Source organism: Taudactylus pleione, unplaced genomic scaffold (genome assembly GCF_031769625.1).
Source record: "Taudactylus pleione unplaced genomic scaffold, aTauple2 ptg000025l, whole genome shotgun sequence".
NCBI classification, from domain to species: Eukaryota; Metazoa; Chordata; class Amphibia; order Anura; family Myobatrachidae; genus Taudactylus; species Taudactylus pleione.
This window is the reverse complement of record NW_028284427.1, coordinates 1,463,729-1,490,591: the sequence shown is the minus strand read 5'-3', so window position 1 is coordinate 1,490,591 and position 26,863 is coordinate 1,463,729. Positions and strand designations below refer to the sequence as shown.

Below are 26,863 nucleotides of genomic sequence, written 5' to 3'. Positions count from 1 at the left end.
CATAACTGCTATGAAATGTTTTTTTCTATTTATTCAGATGGGTTTTTCTACAAACCCCCCCCCCAAAAAAAAACACATACACATGATACAGAGGAATAGGATATATATATATATATATATATATATATATATATATATATATATATGTATATATATATATATATATATATTAGGGGTGAGCGGGTTCGGATTTCTGAAATCCGAACCCCCCCGAGCCCCCCCGATCCGAGGCCGATCCGAGTCAGGCTCGACTTTTCCCGCCTGACTCGGATCTGAAATCGAGGCAAAATGTCATCATCCCGCCTTCCGAGTCTCGCGGGTTTTGGATCCTATATAAGGTACCCGCGTCGGCGCCATTTTCTCACTCGGCTGTGGACAGTGAAGAGGGAGGGTGGGAGTTAGGGCTGGCTGGGCTGTGTAGTGTAGTGTAGTGTAGTGCAGAGTAGTGTTGTGCTGTGCTGTGCTGCGCTGTGCTGCTGTTGTCCACTACTTCAAAGTCCATAGGGGCTGGCTGTGTTGTGCTGTGCTGCTGTTGTTAATAGGGACTGTGTCCACTACTTCAGTCCATAGGGGCTGGCTGGACTGTGTTGTGCAGTCAGTTCTCCATAGGGGCTGTGTCCACTCCAAAGTCCTGTGCAGTGTCCCAGTCCTAAAGGGGTGCTGTAGTGTTGTCCAGGGGGTGCTCTGTCCATCAGGGGTGCTCCCCCCAAGTGCTAAAAAAATAATATTTTTTGTGTGTTTGTGAATTGTGTGTGCAGTAGCCGCACGTGCATCAACAAAGTAGTACCAAGCGTGCGCCTGTGTCATAAGTAAAGGGCCAGCTGGCTTGACCGTTAAAGGGTGCTGTAACCCCCAAAGTACACTCCAGTCCAAACCAAAAAAAAAATTATTTTCTGTGTTTGTGAATTGTGTGCGCAGTAGCCGCACGTGCATCAACAAAGTAGTGCCAAGCGTGCGCCTGTGTCATAAGTAAAGGGCCGGCTGGCTTGACCGTTAAAGGGTGCTGTAACCCCCAAAGTACACTCCAGTCCAAACCAAAAAAATATATATTTTCTGTGTTTGTGAATTGTGTGCGCAGTAGCCGCACGTGCATCAACAAAGTAGTGCCAAGCGTGCGCCTGTGTCATAAGTAAAGGGCCGGCTGGCTTGACCGTTAAAGGGTGCTGTAACCCCCAAAGTACACTCCAAACCAAAAAAAAAAATATTTTCTGTGTTTGTGACTTGTGTGCACTGTGGCTGCACGTGCATCAACAAAGGAGCAGCGCCAAGTGTGCGCCTGTGTCCCATAAGTAAAGAGCCGGCTGGCTCATTTCTTAAAGGGTGGTGTAACCCACAAAGTGCACTACTCTCCAGCAAAAATAAAAAAATATTTTCTGTGTTTGTGTGCGCCTTAGCCGCACGTATATATCAATATAACATAAATGGAGGACCAAACTTTCTCAGATAAAAATAAAATAGGGAAAGATCAAGAACCACTTCCTCCTAGTGCTATTGCTGCTGCTGGGAGTTGTTCATCATCCCAGAGAGGAAGTAGGAACATCACTACTTTTACTAAACAATTGACCCTCCAACAGGCCCTAGCGATGAGGATGAAATACGACAGCAGTCATCCTGAAGCAAAACGTATAACTGAGGCCTTGACTGCTATGTTGGTGTTAGACGTGCGTCCGGTATCCGCCATTAGTGCAGTGGGATTTAGACAATTGATGGAGGTAGTGTGTCCCCGGTTCCAAATCCCGTCTAGATTCCACCTGCATCCTCAAAGCAGCAGCGACAAGCGTGCCTCTGTCTGTTAAAGGGTGGTGACACCCTCAAAGTGTGCTACACAAACAATAAAAATATTGTTCTTTTTTTTTCGGTCTTTGTGCATTGTGTGGGCTGTAGCTGCACTTGCATCCTCAAAGCAGCAGCGACAAGCGTGCGTCTGTCTGTTAAAGGGTGGTGTAACCCTCAAAGTGCGCTCCACAAACAATAAAAATATTGTTCTTTTTTTTTCTGTCTTTGTGAATTGTGTGGGCTGTAGCCGCACTTGCATCCTCAAAGCAGCAGCGACAAGCGTGCGTCTGTCTGTTAAAGGATTACATCGGTGACAGCATCCAAGTAGGCATGTCAGACAGTCCGTACCTGTACTGGCAGGAAAAAGATGCAATTTGGAGGTCCCTGTACAAACTGGCTCTATTTTACCTGAGTTGCCCCCCCTCCAGTGTGTACTCCGAAAGAGTGTTTAGTGCAGCCGGGAACCTTGTCAGCGAAAGGCGTCTCCTACGTTGCTTCCACAAAATGTGGAGAAGATGATGTTCATAAAATTAATTATCAACTCTTCCAGGGAGACCAGCCTCCAGAACGTACAGAGGGACCTGTGGTTCCAGCGGGGACGAATTAATACTCTGTGAGGATGAGGATGTACACACTGAAGAGGGTGAGGAATCGGTGGATGAGGAGGATGAGGATGACATCTTGCCTCCGTAGAGCCAGTTTGTGCAGGGACAGATTAATTGCCAGCTTGTTTTGTGGGGGCCCAAACGAACCAATCATTTCAGCCACAGTTGTGTGGCAGACCCTGGCGCTGAAATGATTGGTTTGTTAAAGTGTGCATGTCCTGTTTATACAACATAAGGGTGGGTGGGAGGGCCCAAGGACAATTCCATCTTGCACCTCTTTTTTTTCTTTGCATTATGTACAGTTTGGGGCCTAGTTTTTCAAACTGCCATCCTGTCTGCCACTGCAGTTTCACGCCTAGATGGGTCACGTGTTTGTGCCGCCCACTCGTGTCACTTAGCATAGTCATCCAGCTACCTCGGTGCAACCTTTTGGACATAAAAACACTATTGTGAGGTGTGAGGTGTTCAGAATAGACTGGAAATGAGTGGAAATTAAGGTTATTGAGGTTAATAATAGCATAGGAGCAGAAAAACCTACAAATTCTGTGATTTTAGCTGTTTTTATGCTTTTTTTAAAAAAAATACAGATCCAAAACACAAAACCCAGAACCCAAAACACGGAAGGGTGGTTTTGGCAAAACCAATCCAGATCCAAAACACGAAGAAAGATCCAGATCCAAAACCAAAACACAAAACACGAAAAGTGGCCGGTGCACACCCCTAATATATATATATATATATATATATATATATATATATATATATATATATATATTCCATGAAGACAGTGGCGTACCTCCCTGCTTTGACACCAGGAAAAAAGGGCGTGGCCTCATTAACAGGGGAGTGGCCTCATTAACAGGGGCGTGGCCTCACAGCCCGAACCCCGGCCCGTGCTGTGAGTATCATCACTGGGTTGGTGCAGGTGACACCCGGGTGCGGCCCACACCCCCCTTGTGACGCCACTGCATGTAGAGCCGACACTCACTAGCAAATTTCCATCCAGCCTGGGTGCAACCTCAGTATAGCCACAATCTCCCTTAATGTGGTATACATATGCAAAAAAAAGATAAAAGAGAGGGCAGTCACCATTGTAGCAAATAAGGTTATTTATTACATGCCACCCGTGTCATTAATACAGATTCTGACGTTTCTGTCATATTACAGACCTTTGTCAAGGCACAAGTATATCAAGAAGCCACAGCCATCTGTTGTAGTACAAAAAGCATGAAACAAACACCAGAATAAATAGTAACACAGGCATGGCTTACCAGCTGCAATCAATCACCACAGTATTACAAACACATGTCCTGGTGGAGTGCATGCTGATAAGGCCATAGGAGTGGTGGCTAAGGATGGCCATCGACCATCGATGGTTCATAATCATTGATGGTTTATGGCCAATGTTGAATGCTTTTGGCATCGATGGGGGAGAACCAGATAGTTCTCCCCATCGATGTCTAAGCGTAACCGAATAGTTTTTTTTTTTTTACAAGGTGCCAAGACTCAGAGCATAGCCCCGCCCCAGATTCTGATTGGCTCACGGGCCAGTCAGTCACAAAACAGGGATGACCATCAGTTGGTGAAACCATCAATGGTCATCCATGGAATAGTTTGTAGCTATCGATGGCTACTTGCTATTTTGCACACTGATGGTAGCCATCGATGGCCATCCCTAGCCTGCAGTGGATTGGTGTACCCACAATGAGGCTTGAACTGCATGGCTGTAGGGGGGCATGTCCTGATCAGCATGCATTCCACCAGGACATGTATTTTTTTATTTATATATGTATATATATATATATATATATATACACATACACACAGGAAGACCCCTGTACCCCAGGGACCAGGCGGCACTCAGCGGGCTTCCAAAAAAAATAGCAAACAGATTTTATTCCATAAATCGACGTTTCAAGACCTACACGGTCTTCATCAGGATATACATTACATAAACAAAGCAAAAATAAGCTTACCTATATACCCAAGTGTGTCAAAGAAAAAACTAGCACCTGCTGCTTTCCGTGACCAGCGTCGTCTCGTGTAGCACAGGGTCCGTGACCTCATCACACTGCGTCTAGACTGACAAGGAACTCCCAGCGTTGTCTGGGAAACAGTAACCAGGCAATGGTAAACAAATAACTCTGAAAAGAGTATGTGATGTCCCGGGCCGCGGACCTCTGCTGCTCCCTGAGCGAACAACTGTAAAGAACAAAGACATAAACTGTTGATAGTAAACAGTGCTCATACAAGTAAAAACAGGTCTAATAAATATAGCAAGGCACAGGTAAATGAAAATGGTATTATAACGCAGCAAAGCGGAACTAAGTATATGTATATATAAGTCCCAAGTTTTGAATATATAAATGTTCAATATGATCAATACTAATAAAGATAAATCAACATTAGAATTAACAATATGTGGGTCAATTATAAACATGTATTCCAAGGAAGTTTTTCATTAAGCCCACCAGGGGATACTGTATTCAGGGAAAATATCCAACGTGCTTCCCTTGTTGAGAGCAATTTTGCTCTATCTCCTCCTCGGTTCAATGGGGGTATGTGATCAATGATTTTGTAACTCAGGTCTTTTAATTGATGCTTTGCTTCACTGAAATGTCTGGCCACTGGTTGCTCGCTTGCTTTGCCTTCGATGGCCGCTTTAATAGCCGACCGATGGAGGGCCATCCTCTCCTTAAACATTCTGATAGTTTGTCCAGTGTAGCACAAACCACACGGGCAGGTTATCATATATACTACAAAGCGAGTTGAACAAGTGACCACATGTTTGATGTTAAACACTGTGTGTGGGTGTTTAAAAGTAGAACCCATCTCCAAGTATTTGCATGTGGTACATGAAATGCACCTATAGCATCCAGGTTGTTTGAAGGGCGTTATATCACTCTTCACCAAAATGTCTTTTAAGATTTCTGCCCCGTCTGTAACTTACCAGAGGGTGTTTATTTGATAAACCGGGCAGATCTTTATCACTCCGGATGATTGGCCAGAGGGCCTTTGATGCTCTAGGGATCACCGAGCTTGCCAACGTATATTCTGTGATCAGGGGGATCTTGTCCCTAGTCTCCCGTATAATCATATTATTCAATAAGGTAGACCTTGACATTTGTAGTACTTATTTTTTTTGTTTTAATAATATCTGTTTGTTGTATCCTCTTTTTTCAAACTTAGTGACAATCTGATCAAGTTCCTTTTCCACATTACTGTTATTGCTGGTGATCCGAATTGCACGCATCATCTGGGACCTAGCCAGTCCCTTTTTCAATGCCGAAGGATGAAAGCTGCTTGACATAAGTAACGTATTGCGATCAGTGTCCTTAGTATATACTGATGTCTCAAATTTATTGTTATAAATACAAGAAAAAGAGAGAAAAGCGCTCCGTGGTAGGGGAGTATTGAAGTATAAGGGTATGTGTGTGAATCTGTATAAGATCTAATTATTGATATTTTAATGGTGATGGTATTCTATATGTGGTCTTTTATGTGGATAAGTGAATTGAAACAGGTGGGCAATAACTTGAGGCTGGAAGTTGAGGAAGATCGGGGAATTAGTCCAAAGGTGAAAACACACAATGACTTAAGTGAATGAAACCGTCAGTTCATCTGGCTATAGCAGGTGGGCAAAAGCTGTCGGCTGGATGTTCTAAGACAAAAAGTGATGTGATGGTAGTCTTAATGTATATCGGAAACTGGGACCAGGTATCCTAATACCCTCGAATTAGTTGATGTCAGTATAACTGACCAATACAGGTGGACAAAAACTGTAGGCTGAGTGTTGCAGTGGAACTGTATGCTGTAGGTGCCTCCTCCTCTGTAGGCAACTCCACCTCGAGAATAAGGAAACGCAGTATCAGGATGTCTTGCGACTCTCTATTGTGGTGATAGGTAAGTGGAAACTTACTTACCCAACGTAGATGTCTGCTGGTCTGACTCCTCCTTGCGTCCCGATCAGTTAGGTGCATGTGAGTGAGGGGCCCATAATCGTATAGCATACAAATAAGCCAATTATGACTAAAAATGCTTCTTTTAATAGAAAATAAAGGAATGTAATAAAACAACTACCACACAAATGTATGGTGGCAAATAACATAAATCTATAAAAGTGTCAGTATTGTTCCAACGCGTTTCATCCCTATTTGGGACTTCAAGGGCAAATGGTTGTTACTGTGTCCTTACCGTCTATTTATAGGTACTTGGTCCTTTCAACATTGGCAAAAACGCGGTCAGAAGCCGCACTTCCGGGTTCCGTGGTGCGCGCATGCGCACATGGCGCGTGTGGTCATATAGAGGTGAATATTCAACAGCAAGCTCATGTCCCCTCCTGTGTCAGTAAACGGAGTCTGCCGCACTTCCGGGTTCCGTAATGTGCGCATGCGCACATGGCGCGTGTGTTCGTGCAAGGGTATGGATTCAATGGCAAACTTATGTCCCCTCCTCTGTGGATGAATACAGTCTGCCAACAGTATAGACTGACCTTGAGGCATTGCTATCTGCAGTCTGTCTGCAGTAATGGCGGCGGCCATCTTTGGTGTGTTTAGTTAGATGTGAAAATCCATGTAATGCAGTTGTACACAATCGCAATGGCCAGTAAGGAAAATGTATCTGTGTATAATAATGAAATATAATTACTCTGGTGATTAAATGAAAAGTAAGGGATATATGAAAGAGAATAGATACAGATAGATGCAATATAGATGCCCTACTTTGTAGAATGATAGTGTTCCCGCTAGGCTGTTTTAGCGGGGCGTGGCGCCCTGCCCTCCTTCTGGAGGGCAAAAAGCACCCTGCCCTCCAGGAGGAGGGCAAAAAGCGCCCTGCCCTCACAGCCTGTGGGAGCCGTTCTCACCCGCGGGACGCAGTGTCCCGCGGGTGGAGAAACATGCGGTGACCCGGTCACCGCCGGAGAATAGACGCCAGGCGCATGCGCCCGGCATCTATTCTCCCTGTCTGCAGGGCTTGGGGGCTGCCCGGCGTGTCCGTAAGTGCCGGGCACGCCCACAAGAGTGACGAAAAGGGGATGCGTCTTATAGACACGCCCCCTTTTCCGATGACCGCGCCCCCTTCTCGGAAACAAACAGGTCACCCTTGAAGGTAACAACATCAGAGAGGGTTTCTACCATTGTGGGAGATGTGGAAATTGCACCAAATTAGGCTATAAGAGCACGAAACCCACCAGTAAGATAGTGTCCCATCAGACCAACAAGGAATTCAGAATCAGAGGTACCCTATCATGCGATAGTGACAATTTAATTTATCTCCTAGAATGTCCATGCGGATTGCAGTACATAGGACGTACGACAAGGACTCTGAAAGTCCGGATTTATGAACATGTGAGAAACATACTAAGGGGTTTTGCCAACCATAGTGTCTCTGAACACTTTAGAATTACTCACCACTGTGATCCGACAGGCCTGAAATTTGTGGGGATAGACAAGGTACATTATAACTGGAGGGGGGGGTAACAAAACAGAGCAAATAGATAAACTAGAAAGCAGGAGGATTTACGATCTGCAAACACTACATCCTGAAGGTTTAAATATTGGCCCTCATTCAGAGCCGTACGCTCTGAGCAGAGCGCACGCTCTGAATGAGGGCCGGGCTCCATGAAAATGGAGCGTCCTCCTGGACGCTCGTATAGCTGTGGGTCACCACCCACAGGCTATACGAGCGTGCATTTTGATGGCCGCGATGGTCGTGACCATCGCGACCATCGAAATTGCGAGCCGGAGCCTGCGGTTGAGGTTTTCAACCGCAAGCTCCGGAGTGATTTTGGCTCTATCAGAGCCAAAATCACTCCCACTGACATCACAAGTGATGTCAGTGGGCCGGCTTTTGACGGGAGGCGTTCCCGTGGGAACGCCCCCGTCAGGGAGGCACACCCCCGGAACGCCTACCAAAGGGGGCGTGCTGTCAATCAACATTGACAGCACGCCCCCTTTGATCGGACACAACGAGCGAAGGACTTTCCTTCGCTCGTCGCGTCTGGCGCATGCGCACAACGGAGCTCCCTCCATCGTGCGCATGCTCAGTCCATAACATCGACCCACTTGCGAGCGGACAGCCGCTCGTGAGTGGGTCTGAATCAGGCCCATAGATCCTTAGATAAACGAAGGGATACGCGATTTCAGTATAGTTTTCCATAAATCAAGACGCATAGGCAACTTCAATATATTCTAAAATTGTCTTCATTAGACTAGCTATCCCCGGAGCATACAGTGACACTATAATTTCATTTATCCATTAATTTATTTAATTAATTTATTGATTAATATTTTATCTATACATCACGTCATTTTTATAGATATAGATATAATTATTTATACTAGGGGTGAGCGGGTTCGGATTTCTGAAATCCGAACCCCCCCGAGCCCCCCCGATCCGAGTCCGATCCGAGTCAGGCTCGACTTTTCCCGCCTGACTCGGATCTGACATCGAGGCAAAACGTCATCATCCCGCCTTCCGAGTCTCGCGGGTTTTGGATCCTATATAAGGTACCCGCGTCGGCGCCATTTTCTCACTCGGCTGTGGACAGTGAAGAGGGAGGGTGGGAGTTAGTGCTGTGTAGTGTAGTGTAGTGTAGTGCTGCTGTTGTCCACTACTTCAAAGTCCATAGGGGCTGGCTGTGTTGTGCTGTGCTGCTGTTGTTAATAGGGGCTGTGTCCACTACTTCAAAGTCCATAGGGGCTGGCTGGACTGTGTTGTGCAGTCAGTTCTCCATAGGGGCTGTGTCCACTCCAAAGTCCTGTGCAGTGTCCCAGTCCTAAAGGGGTGCTGTAGTGTTGTCCAGGGGGTGCTCTGTCCATCAGGGGTGCTCCCCCCAAGTGCTAAAAAAATAATATATTTTCTGTGTTTGTGAATTGTGTGCGCAGTAGCCGCACGTGCATCAACAAAGTAGTGCCAAGCGTGCGCCTGTGTCATAAGTAAAGGGCCGGCTGGCTTGACCGTTAAGGGTGCTGTAACCCCCGAAAGTACACTCCAGTCCAAACCCAAAAAAAAATTATTTTCTGTGTTTGTGAATTGTGTGCGCAGTAGCCGCACGTGCATCAACAAAGTAGTGCCAAGCGTGCGCCTGTGTCATAAGTAAAGGGCCGGCTGGCTTGACCGTTAAGGGTGCTGTAACCCCCGAAAGTACACTCCAGTCCAAACCTAAAAAAAAATTATTTTCTGTGTTTGTGAATTGTGTGCGCAGTAGCCGCACGTGCATCAACAAAGTAGTGCCAAGCGTGCGCCTGTGTCATAAGTAAAGGGCCGGCTGGCTTGACCGTTAAAGGGTGCTGTAACCCCCGAAAGTACACTCCAGTCCAAACCAAAAAAAAATTATTTTCTGTGTTTGTGAATTGTGTGCGCAGTAGCCGCACGTGCATCAACAAAGTAGTGCCAAGCGTGCGCCTGTGTCATAAGTAAAGGGCCGGCTGGCTTGACCGTTAAGGGTGCTGTAACCCCCGAAAGTACACTCCAGTCCAAACCTAAAAAAAAATTATTTTCTGTGTTTGTGAATTGTGTGCGCAGTAGCCGCACGTGCATCAACAAAGTAGTGCCAAGAGTGCGCCTGTGTCATAAGTAAAGGGCCGGCTGGCTTGACCGTTAAAGGGTGCTGTAACCCCCGAAAGTACACTCCAGTCCAAACCAAAAAAAAATTATTTTCTGTGTTTGTGAATTGTGTGCGCAGTAGCCGCACGTGCATCAACAAAGTAGTGCCAAGCGTGCGCCTGTGTCATAAGTAAAGGGCCGGCTGGCTTGACCGTTAAAGGGTGCTGTAACCCCTGAAAGTACACTCCAGTCCAAACCAAAAAAAAATTATTTTCTGTGTTTGTGAATTGTGTGCGCAGTAGCCGCACGTGCATCAACAAAGTAGTGTCAAGCGTGCGCCTGTGTCATAAGTAAAGGGCCGGCTGGCTTGACCGTTAAGGGTGCTGTAACCCCCGAAAGTACACTCCAGTCCAAACCAAAAAAAAAATTATTTTCTGTGTTTGTGAATTGTGTGCGCAGTAGCCGCACGTGCATCAACAAAGTAGTGCCAAGAGTGCGCCTGTGTCATAAGTAAAGGGCCGGCTGGCTTGACCGTTAAAGGGTGCTGTAACCCACAAAGTACACTCCAGTCCGAACCAAAAAAAAATTTATTTTCTGTGTTTAGCCGCACGTATATATCAAATCGATATAACATAAATGGAGGACCAAACTTTCTCCGATAAAAATAAAATAGAGAAAGATCAAGAACCACTTCCTCCTAGTGCTGAAGCTGCTGCCACTAGTCATGACATAGACGATAACATGCCATCAACGTCGTCTGCCAAGGCCGATGCCCAATGTCATAGTAGAGGGCACATACAATCCCAAATGGCAAAGTTCAGGAAAATGACCTTGAAAAAGACATTTAAATCAGCTGAAGAGAAACGTAAACTTGCCAATATGCCATTTACGACACGGAGTGGCAAGGAACGGCTAAGGTCGATCCCTAGTATGTTCATGACTAGTGGTTCAGCTTCACATGACGATGGAAGCACTCCTCCCACTAAAAAAATCAAAAGAGTTAAGCTGGCAAAAGCACAGCGAAGAACTGTGCTTTCTAAGAAGATATCACAAATCCCCAAAGAGAGTCCAAGTGTGGTGGTGGTTGCGATGCCTGACCTTCCCAGCACTGGACGGGAAGAGGTGGCTCTTTCCACCATTTGCACGCCCCCTGCAAGTGCTGAAAGGAGCACCCACAGTCCACTTGCTGATATGCAAATTGAAGATGTCACTGTTGAAGTACAACAGGATGAGGATACTGGTGTAGCTGGCGCTGAGGAGGAAGTTGGCGAGGAGGATTCTGATGGTGATGTGGTTTGTTTAAATCAGGCTCCGGGGGAGACAGTTGTTGTCCGTGGGATGAAAAAGCCCATCACGGTCATGCCTGGGCAGAAGACCAAACATTCCACCTCTTTGGTCTGGCAATATTTCTATCCAAATCCGGACAACAACTGTCTTGCCATATGTACCATATGTAAAGGTGAAATAAGTAGGGGTAGGGACGTCAACCACCTAGGAACATCCTCCCTTATACGGCACCTGCAGCGCGTTCATAAAAAGTTACTGTCAAGTTCAGAAACTTTGGCTCAGACCGTAAGCAGTCCAGGGACACCTAAATCCCGTTGTCCTGTTGTATCCAAGCGCCTGCAAACCACACCGTCAACTCCCTCCTCGTCAATTTCCTCCTTAGTCAGGATCGGAAGTAGTCCTGCAGGCCATATCACTGGCATGACTGACTCTCCTATCCGGGATTCCTCCGGAGGATCCTGCATTGCTACGCCTACTGCTGCCGCTGCTGCTGTTGCTGCTGCTGCTGGGAGTCGTTCATCATCCCAGAGAGGAAGTAGGAACACCACTACTTTTACTAAACAATTGACCCTCCAACAGTCCTTAGCGAGGAGGATGAAGTACGACAGCAGTCATCCTGAAGCAAAACGTATAACTGAGGCCTTGACTGCTATGTTGGTGTTAGACGTGCGTCCGGTATCCGCCATTAGTGCAGTGGGATTTAGACAATTGATGGAGGTAGTGTGTCCCCGGTTCCAAATCCCGTCTAGATTCCACTTCACTAGGCAGGCGATACCGAGACTGTACAGAAACGTCAGAAAAAGTGTCCTCAGTGTCCTGAAAAATGCCGTTGTACACAATGTCCACTTAACCACGGACATGTGGACAAGTGGAACAGGGCAGACTAAGGACTATATGACTGTGACAGCCCACTGGGTAGATGTATCACCTTACGCAGCAACAGCAGCAGCGTCACCAGTAGCAGCATCTCAGAAACGCCAGCTCGTTACAAGGCAGGCTACGCTGTGTATCACCGGTTTCAGTAAGAGGCACACCGCCGACAACCTCTTAGAGAAACTGAGGGAAATCATCGCCCAGTGGCTTACCCCACTTAGACTCTCCTGGGGATTTGTGATATCTGACAACGCCACCAATATTGTGCGGGCATTACATCTGGGCAAATTCCAGCACGTCCCATGTTTTGCTCACACAATAAACTTGGTGGTGCAGAATTTTCTGAAAAGCGACAGGGGCGTGCAGGAGACGCTTTGGGTGGCCCGAAAAATTTCTGGCCACTTTCGCCATTCAGCGACTGCGTGCCGAAGACTGGAGCGCCAGCAAACACTCTTGAACCTGCCCCGCCATCACCTGAAGCAAGAGGTTGTGACGCGGTGGAACTCAACCCTCTATATGCTTCAGAGGATGGAGGAGCAGCAAAAGGCCATACAAGCCTATACATCCACCTATGACATAGGCAAAGGAGGGGGTATGCACCTGACTCAAGCGCAGTGGAGAATGATTTCCGTGTTGTGCAAGGTTCTTCAGCCCTTCGAACTTGCCACACGTGAAGTCAGTTCAGACACTGCCAGCTTGAGTCAGGTCATTCCCCTCATCAGGCTTTTGCAGAAGCAGCTGGAGAAAGTGAAGGAGGAGCTAAGACGGAGCGATTCCGCTCGGCATGTGGGACTTGTGGATGAAGCCCTTCATTCGCTTTGCCAGGATTCCAGGGTGGTCAATCTGTTGAAATCAGACCACTACATTTTGGCCACCGTGCTCGATCCTAGGTTTAAAGCCTATGTGGTGTCTCTCTTTCCGGCCGACACAAGCCTGCAGAGGTGCAAAGACCTGCTGGTGAACACACTGTCAGCTGAAGCGGAACGTGACACGTCAACGGCTCCTTCTTCATTTTCTCCCGCAACTGGGGCTGCCAGGAAAAAACTTAGGTATCCTAAGCAACCCGCTGGCGGTGATGCAGGGCAGGCAGGACCAAGTTTGGACATCTGGTCCGGACTGAAGGACCTGGCAACAATTTCTGACATGTCTACTGTCACTGCATATGATACTGTCACCATTGACAGAATGGTGGAGGATTACATCGGTGACAGCATCCAAGTAGGCATGTCAGACAGTCCATACCTGTACTGGCAGGAAAAAGAGGCAATTTGGAGGCCCCTGTACAAACTGGCTCTATTTTACCTGAGTTGCCCCCCCTCCAGTGTGTACTCCGAAAGAGTGTTTAGTGCAGCCGGGAACCTTGTCAGCGAAAGGCGTAGGAGGTTGCTTCCACAGAATGTGGAGAAGATGATGTTCATCAAAATGAATTATCAGCTCTTCCAGGGAGACCAGCCTCCAGAAGGTACAGAGGGACCTGTGGTGGTGGATTCAAGTGGGGACGAGTTAATACTTTGTGAGGATGAGGATGTACACACTGAAGAGGGTGAGGAATCGGTGGATGAGGAGGATGAGGATGACATCTTGCCTCCGTAGAGCCAGTTTGTGCAGGGACACATTAATTGCCAGCTTGTTTTGTGGGGGCCCAAACGAACCAATCATTTCAGCCACAGTTGTGTGGCAGACCCTGGCGCTGAAATGATTGATTTGTTAAAGTGTGCATGTCCTGTTTATACAACATAAGGGTGGGTGGGAGGGCCCAAGGACAATTCCATCTTGCACCTCTTTTTTTCTTTGCATTATGTACAGTTTGGGGCCTAGTTTTTCTAACTGCCATCCTGCCTGCCACTGCAGTGTCACTCCTAGATGGGTCACGTGTTTGTGCCGCCCACTCGTGTCGCTTAGCATAGTCATCCAGCTACCTCGGTGCAACCTTTTGGACATAAAAACACTATTGTGAGGTGTGAGGTGTTCAGAATAGACTGGAAATGAGTGGAAATTAAGGTTATTGAGGTTAATAATAGCATAGGAGCAGAAAAACCTACAAATTCTGTGATTTTAGCTGTTTTTATGCTTTTTTTCAAAAAAATACAGATCCAAAACACAAAACCCAGAACCCAAAACACGGAAGGGTGGTTTTGGCAAAACCAATCCAGATCCAAAACACGAAGAAAGATCCAGATCCAAAACCAAAACACAAAACACGAAAAGTGGCCGGTGCACACCCCTAATTTATACTAACACTGTTATTCATTTTATTTATTATTTTTACCCAAAAAGGTTTGTTATTTTAATTCACCTATTAGGTTTTATTGGGTTTTATTAGGTTTTATTTATACATTCCGGTGATTTCGGACCCCATATATCCTTTATTTAAATTTTAGCCATGTAGCTATTATATTATATATAGGAGTTTATCTTTACCAGCCCCCTTGATTGGTATACAGAGTGTATAATGTGCGTTGGACATAATTTGTTTAGAAGATGTTTATAGCAACAATGGCTGCTCCACGGTGTTAATAATTTATAAACATAGACACATTTCTTTTATACTTCATTCTAGTGTTCCTTCTAGCTCCGGCGGGAGGCAGGGCGCCGGAGCTAGAGAGGGCATGCCCGCAGACAGGGAGAATAGATGCCGGGCGCATGCGCCCGGCGTCTATTCTCCGGCGGTGACGGGTCACCGCATGTTTCTCCACCCGCGGGACACTGCGTCCCGCGGGTGAGAACGGCTCCCGCAGGCTATGAGGGCAGGGCGCTTTTTGCCCTCCTCCTGGAGGGCAGGGTGCTTTTTGCCCTCCAGAAGGAGGGCAGGGCGCCGCGCCCCGCTAAAACAGCCTAGCGGGAACGCCATCATTCTACAAAGTAGGGCATCTATATTGCATCTATCTGTATCTATTCTCTTTCATATATCCCTTACTTTTCATTTAATCATCAGAGTAATTATATTTCATTATTATACACAGATACATTTTCCTTACTGGCCATTGCGATTGGTGTACAGGGCACATAACAACTGCATTACATGGATTTTCACATCTAACTAAACACACCAAAGATGGCCGCCGCCATTACTGCAGACAGACTGCAGATAGCAATGCCTCAAGGTCAGTCTATACTGTTGGCAGACTGTATTCATCCACAGAGGAGGGGACATAAGTTTGCCATTGAATCCATACCCTTGCACGAACACACGCGCCATGTGCGCATGCGCACATTACGGAACCCGGAAGTGCGGCAGACTCCGTTTACTGACACAGGAGGGGACATGAGCTTGCTGTTGAATATTCACCTCTATATGACCACACGCGCCATGTGCGCATGCGCGCACCACGGAACCCGGAAGTGCGGCTTCTGACCGCGTTTTTGCCAATGTTGAAAGGACCAAGTACCTATAAATAGACGGTAAGGACACAGTAACAACCATTTGCCCTTGAAGTCCCAAATAGGGATGAAACGCGTTGGAACAATGCTGACACTTTTATAGATTTATGTTATTTGCCACCATACATTTGTGTGGTAGTTGTTTTATTACATTCCTTTATTTTCTATTAAAAGAAGCATTTTTAGTCATAATTGGCTTATTTGTATTCTATACGATTATGGGCCCCTCACTCACATGCACCTAACTGATCGGGACGCAAGGAGGAGTCAGACCAGCAGACATCTACGTTGGGTAAGTAAGTTTCCACTTACCTATCACCACAATAGAGAGTCGCAAGACATCCTGATACTGCGTTTCCTTATTCTCGAGGTGGAGTTGCCTACAGAGGAGGAGGCACCTACAGCATACAGTTCCACTGCAACACTCAGCCTACAGTTTTTGTCCACCTGTATTGGTCAGTTATGCTGACATCAACTAATTCGAGGGTATTAGGATACCTGGTCCCAGTTTCCGATATACATTAAGACTACCATCACATCACTTTTTGTCTTAGAACATCCAGCCGACAGCTTTTGCCCACCTGCTATAGCCAGATGAACTGACGGTTTCATTCACTTAAGTCATTGTGTGTTTTCACCTTTGGACTAATTCCCCGATCTTCCTCAACTTCCAGCCTCAAGTTATTGCCCACCTGTTTCAATTCACTTATCCACATAAAAGACCACATATAGAATACCATCACCATTAAAATATCAATAATTAGATCTTATACAGATTCACACACATACCCTTATACTTCAATACTCCCCTACCACGGAGCGCTTTTCTCTCTTTTTCTTGTATTTATAACAATAAATTTGAGACATCAGTATATACTAAGGACACTGATCGCAATACGTTACTTATGTCAAGCAGCTTTCATCCTTCCGCATTGAAAAAGGGACTGGCTAGGTCCCAGATGATGCGTGCAATTCGGATCACCAGCAATAACAGTAATGTGGAAAAGGAACTTGATCAGATTGTCACTAAGTTTGAAAAAAGAGGATACAACAAACAGATATTATTAAAACAAAAAAAATAAGTACTACAAATGTCAAGGTCTACCTTATTGAATAATATGATTATACGGGAGACTAGGGACAAGATCCCCCTGATCACAGAATATACGTTGGCAAGCTCGGTGATCCCTAGAGCATCAAAGGCCCTCTGGCCAATCATCCGGAGTGATAAAGATCTGCCCGGTTTATCAAATAAACACCCTCTGGTAAGTTACAGACGGGGCAGAAATCTTAAAAGACATTTTGGTGAAGAGTGATATAACGCCCTTCAAACAACCTGGATGCTATAGGTGCATTTCATGTACCACATGCAAATACTTGGAGATGGGTTCTACTTTTAAACACCCACACACAGTGTTTAACATCAAACATGTGGTCACTTGTTCAACTCGCTTTGTAGTATATATGATAACCTGCCCGTGTGGTTTGTGCTACACTGGACAAACTATCAGAATGTTTAAGGAGAGGATGGCCCTCCATCGGTCGGCTATTAAAGCGGCCATCGAAGGCAAAGCAAGCGAGCAACCAGTGGCCAGACATTTCAGTGAAGCAAAGCATCAATTAAAAGACCTGAGTTACAAAATCATTGATCACATACCCCCATTGAACCGAGGAGGAGATAGAGCAAAATTGCTCTCAACAAGGGAAGCACGTTGGATATTTTCCCTGAATACAGTATCCCCTGGTGGGCTTAATGAAAAACTTCCTTGGAATACATGTTTATAATTGACCCACATATTGTTAATTCTAATGTTGATTTATCTTTATTAGTATTGATCATATTGAACATTTATATATTCAAAACTTGGGACTTATATATACATATACTTAGTTCCGCTTTGCTGCGTTATAATACCATTTTCATTTACCTGTGCCTTGCTATATTTATTAGACCTGTTTTTACTTGTATGAGCACTGTTTACTATCAACAGTTTATGTCTTTGTTCTTTACAGTTGTTCGCTCAGGGAGCAGCAGAGGTCCGCGGCCCGGGACATCACATACTCTTTTCAGAGTTATTTGTTTACCATTGCCTGGTTACTGTTTCCCAGACAACGCTGGGAGTTCCTTGTCGGTCTAGACGCAGTGTGATGAGGTCACGGACCCTGTGCTACACGAGACGACGCTGGTCACGGAAAGCAGCAGGTGCTAGTTTTTTCTTTGACACACTTGGGTATATAGGTAAGCTTATTTTTGCTTTGTTTATGTAATGTATATCCTGATGAAGACCGTGTAGGTCTTGAAACGTCGATTTATGGAATAAAATCTGTTTGCTATTTTTTTTGGAAGCCAGCTGAGTGCCGCCTGGTCCCTGGGGTACAGGGGTCTTCCTGTGTATACTTAATTTATGGATGGCACCCAGGCATTAAACATGATAATGCGAGTGCCCCTCTACATGCATCTATCTATCTATATCTATATCTATATAGCGTTCCAGCTAGGCTGTTTTAGCAGGGTGCGGCACCCTGCCCTCCTTCTAGAGGACAAAAAGCACCCTGCCCTCCAGAAGGAGGGCAAAAAGCACCGTGCCCTCACAGGCTGCGGGTGCAGTCTTCACCCGCGGGACGCAGTGTCCTGCGGGTGGAGAAATGTGCGGTCACATTTTACATCACGGTATATAGGTATGTATGTTTTGTGTTTTATGTATGTTCTTGATAAAAGTCTATTCTGACTGAAACGTTGAACAGGATTGACACAGGTGTCAGTGTATTCTTTTCTTTGCAAGACCCGTGAGTGCCGCCATTTATCTTAATTTGTGCATTTGCTGTTCCTTAGTGAACACTGTGGAGGGCACCAGGGCATTTCCTATGCTAGAAGCGGAGTGCCAGCCATTAAGTTTATTCATACTATTCTGGTAAGCAGTCCTCTGCTATACCCAGTTGGCAGGGCACTCCTATGCTACTTATTATTCAACTTATATCACGGATGTATTAGGGGTTCATATAGGTAATATTGGCAAGAAACCTATGTGTATACCTACGGAGATTTGTGCAGGATTGGGACAGCTTCATTGGTCTGTTTTTGTAAGTGTGTTGTTCTCTAAGTGACTTATTAATTTGTGTACATCATTTGCATTATATTAATCCTCTACACATTTGCATAATTTTTCCACGTTTACAATATTCCTGTTGATTTAGTTATACCTAAGATTTGCATTATCATAAATTGGGAATGACATCAAAAAGTAAAACACATCCAGGTACTTCGTCAGATGGGAGTGGTTTCCTTAACCTACAACTCCCTATAGTGGAGATACTCAGCTTTAGTGATTCTGAAGCTGAAAATTTATATTTTAAGGACTCCTTAAGGGAAACAGCAGGGTCCGAATCCACAGACGAATAATTTCAAACATTACTTAAATTAAAAGAAAAAAGAGGTAGACTACTATCTACATGGAGTCACCTTAACTGACTATCACAAGGAACGAAAAATCCCTAGGGGCTTCAGGAAACACACCCACTATTGGTCGCAATAGTGTGGAATTCTGTAGGCGTTGGGTAGCGGTGCTTAATAAATGCTCCCTGGACCTCATTTTACTAGTCATTGAGGAGTCTAGTAAAGAATTGATTAGTATTCGTGAAAAAATTGTCACGTTTGAGACCACACACAAAACAGATCTCTCCAGCGATTCCTCCCAGAATTGGCTGGAGAAGCTTAGTACCCAAATTACTGAATACAAAAAGGAATTAATAAAATTCAAGAAGGAGAAATTAAATCGGGTGAATGTGGACTACCAAGAACAGAGAGTCTATACCTGGGCCACTGGTAGGAACTCCACACCTAGGTTCAATAAATACAAACAAGGACCATATAGACGACAAATTGAGAGTGATCTTTCAGTGGCGCCTATTCATCCCAAAGTGACCAAGAAGCCACAAGCAGTATGGTATCAAGGAGACCCCCTTTAGAGGTTACCACCTGGGCGGCAAAAGACGCAGGGCCCGCACGAGACGTAGCAAGCAGGGGGAGAGGAAGAAGAATAAACAAGAAGAGAATATAATTATTAAAATAGAGTTATTACAGAAACCGGAAAAAAAAAATTAAATAAAGGGTTAAGTTTTGTTCCTACTTGCACCTTCAACAGCTTTGAGTGGAAAAAGGACATGTGGCGATTTACACGCAATCTCAAATTAAAAGAGTTTTATTCCAACACCCAAGAGAACACCACAGCATATGAACAAGGACCAGTGAAAAAACACTCGACGTTTGAACCACAGTCACACAACACATCCATCAAAAGCTTCACCAGACTATTAGATCAACAGGTAATGGATGAATTTAAGAAACACACAACCGTGTACAAAAATCTAACTAAGGAAGAGTTTGTGGCATTAAAAACTTTAAGTAAGGATTCATCTATTTCCATCCGTCCAGCGGACAAAGGGAGTGCCCTAGTTATACAAGACATGCAAGATTACAAAAAGGAACTATATAGACAATTATCAGACACCGTGGTTTATTTAGAACTGGACCAAGATCCTTCTTTACAATACAAGATAGAACTGGACGGCATTCTGGCAGAAGCATCTTCCAACAAATGGATTTCAGAATCTACCAAAATTAACCTTGGCACCGACAAACCGGTAGTACCTTTAATTTATTCACTTCCTAAAGTACATAAATCGCTGGAGGCACCACCTGGTAGACCGATAATTTCGGCAAGGGGCTCTTTGTACAGTACCATCTCTAAATACTTAGATTTTTATGTCCAACCTTTAATAATAAAACAACAGACCTTTTTGAAAGATACCAACACACTGTTGAGTAAATTACCTAGCCTGCAGCAGCTACCCTCTACTCTATTACTTTGTACTATTGATGTTGTATCCTTGTATACGAGTATCCCACACAAACAAGGATTAGATTGTGTCTACCAATTTTTGAATAACAACAGTGAATACACTGGTCCTCATATACAGGTTGAGTCTCCCATATCCAAAATGCTTGGGACCAGGGGTATTTTGGATAACGGAATATTCCGTATTTTGGAATAATTGCATATCATAATGAAATATCTTGGGAATGGGACCCCAATATACACACAGAATGTATATATGTGTTATATGCACCTTATACACATAGCCTGCAGCTCATTTTATACAATATTTTCAATAATTTTGTGGCTCAAGCAAAGTTTGTGTACATACATGAAATAAATTTATGTTTCATTTACACCCTATACACACAGCCTGAAGGTAATTTTATACCATATTTTTAATAATTTGTGCCTTAGACAAAGTTTGTGTACATTGAACCATCAAAAATCAAAGGTTTTATTATCTCAGTCATGCCAAAATTATTCCGTAATTCGGAATATTCCGTATTTCGGAATATTTGGATATGGGAGACTCAACCTGTACCTTTTTTCATGACCCTGTTGGATAAAACTTTCACCAGAAATTACTTTTTATTCGATAACAAGTTCTTTCTGCAACGTCGAGGATGTGCCATGGGTTCCCATGTAGCACCATCCTTCGCCAATATATATATGTTTGACGTGGAGAAATCTGTATTTTTTGACAATCCATCTTTTCATCAACATATGCGATTCTTCATTAGATATATAGACAACATCTTGATACTGTGGTCTGGAACACAGGATGAGTTCATTTATAATATGTCAATAATAAATCAGATGCATGAACACATCAAATTCACCTTTGAATGTGACCACCGTGTAGTACATTATTTGGATGTACTCATTGAATGGAAGGGTACAGAATTTGAATCTAGAATCTACCATAAACCTACAGACTGTAACACCCTCCTACATGCCTCAAGCCATCATCCGATAGCCCTCAAAAAGGGCCTTCCTTTCTCCCAATTTGTACGCATTAGAAGGATTACTACTAATGATGAAGTGGCGGCATTGCAGATTGATGATATGATAACAAAATTTATTAACAGAGGGTATTCACCAAAAGAGTTGGCTTGTACAAAAAAATAAAGTCATGAGAATGACCCAGCAAGAGTTGTTTACTCCCAGATCAAAGATTCGGAAGCAGGAGAAGACAATGTTCTTCACAAACAAATATAGCACAGCCAGCAATTTCATCAACCACTCTACCAAGACTCTATGGCCCATTGTGAACACTGACACCAGCATTAAAGCTATGAATAACGCAAACATCATGATGTGCCATACAAGAGGTAAAAACTTAAAGGACTGGCTAGTACATAATGACGTATCATCATCATCCTCTTCTAATCCAGAGATGCATTTCTTGGCCAGGAAACCAGGCTGCTACAAGTGCACTGGATGCACAACATGCAGCTACATGGAACCCAGCAAATATAATGTACATTCTGGAAAGCAATTTCCTATTAAGAATATCTTAACGTGCACAAGCAAATATGTACTTTACATGATTAAATGTCCTTGCAGCCTGGTCTATACTGGCAAAACCACCCGGACCTTTAGGGAAAGGATGGCACACCACCGCACGGCCATTAGACAAGCTCTTTCTGGCAAGGATATAGACCAACCAGTTACTCGCCATTTCAAGGAGAACCGGCATTCCTTAGCTACATTATCATACAAAATTATCGACCATGTACCGATTTCCAAAAGAGGCGGGGATCGGGAGAAACGCCTACTACAATTGGAGGTACAGTGGATTCACAAACTGAACACCGTTACCCCTTTTGGACTTAACGAGACATTGTCGTTTTCGTGTTATCTGTGACAAGGTCCTTTGGAATTGAATATGACATTTCTTTTAGAGACTTTGTTTTTTCCACTGGAGTCTTTATAGTCTTTTTACTATTGTTCTCCATGTTCCCATAATCAGGGGCTTACAGAGCAACATATATGTATATATGTTGTGGAGGCTTTGTCCTCCTTTACATACAACCTGGCACCCCACTCAAGCAGCACTTGGTTGCCTGTTCTTTATCCTCACCAGCGCATCCTTTCAGAGAGTATTTTTATTACAGATGTACCATACTGGCTATGCCCAATTTCGGCCGATCTTGAAAGCCAAGCAGTGTTGGGCCTGATCAATACTAGGGAGGGTGACCACTTAGGAAGATCAGGTTCTGTAATAAAATTTTCTATCTCTAAGTTTGGAAAGACTGGTTCCTTGGAGTATTACAGGGCAAAGTAAGGGGTTAGCCTAGTTCATGTTCATCATGATATACATATATTTCTATAGTTGACCCAGTTTTTTTCAAATAAAATATATATATACTTTTTTCTTATTGTGCTCGGCCCTCTTCATTCAATTGGTGAACACATGGAGCAGTTTTTTGCTTATATATGGACTTTATTTGTCTTTTTTTATATGGACATTTCCTTTGCATTTTCATTACTTTGACACATTTTTAAGCATGGAAACAATAATTCTTGGACACTATCTTATGTTGATTTTCTCCTTTTTGTCCTTTATTTATTTTATTTTTTCTTTTTCATATATATTTTTCTTTTTTTTCATTTTTTCTCCACCTCTGAATGAATTATAGATTCATAGCAATTATTTTCTTATTCTTATATATCTGCACAATATCCTTGTATGTGCATTTTTTTGCACCACATGTACTACAGTACGTGTTTTTATCACTATATTGTTTATACAATCCCATTATAGATATCTTATTTTCCTTTATTAGGGTTTCTTCACATCTTCTCCACTTTCACTAACTCACTATATGACTATATTGGTCACATTGGACCAGCATACAACACTTAGGTTTATATAATTTTTCACATCACAATGTGGAGTTTATATGTTCTCTCCAGAGATCTCGATATTGGTGTTTATACATCACATTATGTCATTAAATTTTGTTGAACACTTTATTTGGCCTTTAGAGATCTTTATCTTTTAATCCATAGTCTGCACTATATTGTATTTATCTTAATATGCACTTTTATGGAACAGCGTTTGTTCCATTCATATTTGTCTATTGCTTGTACTTGTCATGCCTCCTCCTCACCACTGGCGCGCTAGACCTGACTACACTATATGCAACCCTCTGCCTATGGTACAGCGTGTGACATCACCGCGTGATGACGTCGCCGCGCTGGTGCCACGTGACAGCAGGGACGCATGCAGATGACGTCAGACCCGGAGCACCTGGTGGATTGCAGACGGAGGAAACACCTATCACATTTTACATCACGGTATATAGGTATGTATGTTTTGTGTATGTTCTTCATAAAAGTCTTTTCTGACTGAAACGTCGAACAGGATTGACACAGGTGTCAGTGTATTCTTTTCTTTGCAAGACCCGTGAGTGCCGCCATTTATCTTAATTTGTGCATTTGCTGTTCCTTAGTGAACACTGTGGAGGGCACCAGGGCATTTCCTATGCTAGAAGCAGAGTGCCAGCCATTAAGTTTATTACATATTGTAACCCCCCTTTTACCACTAAAGGGTCACCAGGTTACTAACTCCTTTGTTACTCCTAATGTACCCACCCTTACCCTCTATTGGTGGTGTACGTCCCCAATGTCAGTGCCATAGATTAGTATAACTGGACTCCCCTCCACAATATATCTAAGTCCATATAATGTGCTTATGCTGGTACCTTGGTAAGCATATAAGCCTTGCAATATCAACAAATATAGTCCTGTGGGGCTATTCCATCACAGTCACAATGAACATAACTATTCATACTCCAAAATAATTATATTTATACAGCAGTCTTGCCAATGCAAAAACCCGAGTTTGGTGCTGTGTGCTGTGGATTATAAGTGTAACTGGCACTATTTTAGATAGTACAGTAGATGCATACACCAACTCCCCCTGACTTATATCTGCCTCAGGCTGCAAATTCTTCCTGTATTCCCTGAGGGAATAGTTTTTTTTTTCCTAAGTCCCACCAGTCTGTTATATTGAGTTATCTATCCCTTTTGGTCCCTCCTCTTTGCTGCCTCAGCTTGCTAGTAAGTCGGTTATATGATTAGGCAGAAATTAAGCCTTTGAGTAATGTTTGAAGGGCAGCTGGTGATTATTGTGAGTGTGGTGCTTGTATTTGTACTCACAGCCCTGCGGTATAAAGACACAGCCTCCGGGCTGTCCTTTGTAGTGGGAGCTGCTGCTTGCTTCAGCCTCTGCAGTCAGCCTGAATTCAGGCTGATTTGCCTGCCCAGGACCCGCCTCTCAGACCTCCATCACAGGGGGACTCCCGACAGCCACCTCCTGGCCAACTGTAGCTGGCGCCTGCTCCATGACGCCGGCAGTCCCACTGCGACCATTGGCCTGCTGTCTGAGCCAGCCGCCTCCTCTCACCAGGGATCACCCAGATCGGTGCGGGTCCATCTCCCGCGACGCCGCCTCTCTGGCATCATCGGCATGACAATGTGGGTGCCGCTGCCCCACCTTCTTCCCCAGCTCCGGCTGGGCTCCCTCTCCGGCTCTGCCCCCTGCGCCCGGCAGCTCATAGCTGCTCACTGGCTGCCCGGGTCACAGGAGGGCAGGCACTGGAGGGAGGGATCAGGAGACTGCCTCCCAACTGCTGCTAACAGCTGTTATATGTCCTCCCTCTCACCGGATCCTATTTTCCTGACAGGAACCAATTCACTCCCATCTATATTACTCCGCCCCCTTCTGCAACTATCACCAATGTCTGTGAAATGTATATCTGCAGCATGAAGCACCAAAGTCCACTGACATCATAGATATCTAACATGCACAGGGTACATACATTTCCACATGTTTACTTATATTTACATCACATCACATCTATCCCTACAGTATATTTAACATTTACCTCACAAATGGCATCTTGCTGTAAATAGATGAATGAAAATATATATCTGTTTCAATTGTATATATGAATTATCTCCGTAACCCTAACCAGGGTTACATATATATATATATATATATATATATATATATATGTATATATACACATACATACATACATACACACACACAAATAAATGTTAAACCAGTTAAAAATTGAACATGCTATAAGCAATCCAAACAAAGGGAAACATATGACATACATTAAAGAAAGGAAGATCATGTGTTAATTGCTGTATGAGGGTATGTAGAATCTTACCAGTCCATCGCAGTTGCTTATGGCAACAGAAGCATTAGGCAGATCTGTTATGTCCCCAACATATAGACAGTTTCTATGCTGTGGTTCTATTTCCAGCACATTGGAATCTTCCTCCCATTCTATTGTTGCTCCAGGTGCAATTAGTTTTGAGTTCACTTTTAACCTTAGATGAAATTCAGTACCAAAAATAGTAACATTATAATAAATTTTATTATCACTTGATCCGTTGCTGGCATCCACAATGTCCCTTTGAAAACGAACCTTTTGTCTTTTTGACACTGAATGTGATAGAAAATGTCCCTCTGAATCTGTACTGATTGGTTTTACAAGGCTGTATTCTTGAATCTTCTGCAAAATGGAATCTAAAAAACAGAACATTGACTTAATGATTTACACTGAAAATATCTATCTTCAAACAAAGCATAGTATTTTTAAAAATGAAGGAATGGTTACAACTTTTCATTTGTGAGAATGTTTGATAATGACCATTAGAGAGAAACTTCATTTTTCTCTGCTGCTGTAATGTTTATGCATAGTGATCATGTTACACATGCTAATTGCCAACATCTTCCTTTTCTACCAGATTGAACATAACTGTAACCTATCAAGCCTGAAATATAGTGCATTGAACCACACAATTAAGAGCAGAAAAATCCAACAAAATCCAACAGTTAATAGATAACGGACAAGGCCCCCATACACGGGGTGATATAGCAGGCAATCTAACTGATTGGTGCGATTTGCCTACTATAACGCACCGTGTATGGCCCTGATATCTGGCCGAGCGCGCTCCTGCGGGGTCGTACATCGCACCCCTTGTATGCAGGACCATGAGACCAGGAGATGCAATGTGCGATCCCACGGATTGCTATGCGGGTGAGACAGGGGGGAGCCGGCATATCAGGCGGTCAGCCGCCCGATCACACAATGTGTGCGGTCCGCATGATATGTCGGATGACGGATCCCCTATCGCCTCGTATGGTGCAATCGTGCATGGGGGCCTATAGTGTTTTCTTCATTCCAGTCTGACTTCTAAAAAAAAAAAAAAATTAACAAAAAGAGAATGAGGGCAAAATAATCAAAGAAAGAGTGGGTGTGCATTACAAACAAGGATTAAGTGAGCATTACAAATAAAGAAAGTGAGTGTCCATTAGAAAAGTAAGCATTTGAAACAATGAAAATTAGGGCACGACTCCTAATAACGTCACGTAGTGAGCGTGACCTATGGTAATTAGGCCACGCCCCCACTTTCAAAGCCGCGCTCGATGATGGGGCGCTCTGTAAAGAGCCGCCACAGGATGCTCCGACCCCTGGAGCCAGCCCTGGT

General features: G+C 44.1%; 1 protein-coding gene across 1 annotated transcript in view; it reads right to left on the bottom strand.

Moving 5' to 3' along the window:
- The window catches only part of LOC148539621 (A disintegrin and metalloproteinase with thrombospondin motifs 2-like), a 975,120-nt gene that overhangs the window by 898,296 nt on the left and 49,961 nt on the right, over positions 1 to 26,863 (bottom strand). Inside the window, exon 2 of the mRNA XM_088451253.1 lies at positions 25,537 to 25,898. Within this exon, the coding sequence (XP_088307379.1) occupies positions 25,537 to 25,898 (362 nt within the window). The remainder of the gene's footprint in view (positions 1 to 25,536; positions 25,899 to 26,863) is intronic.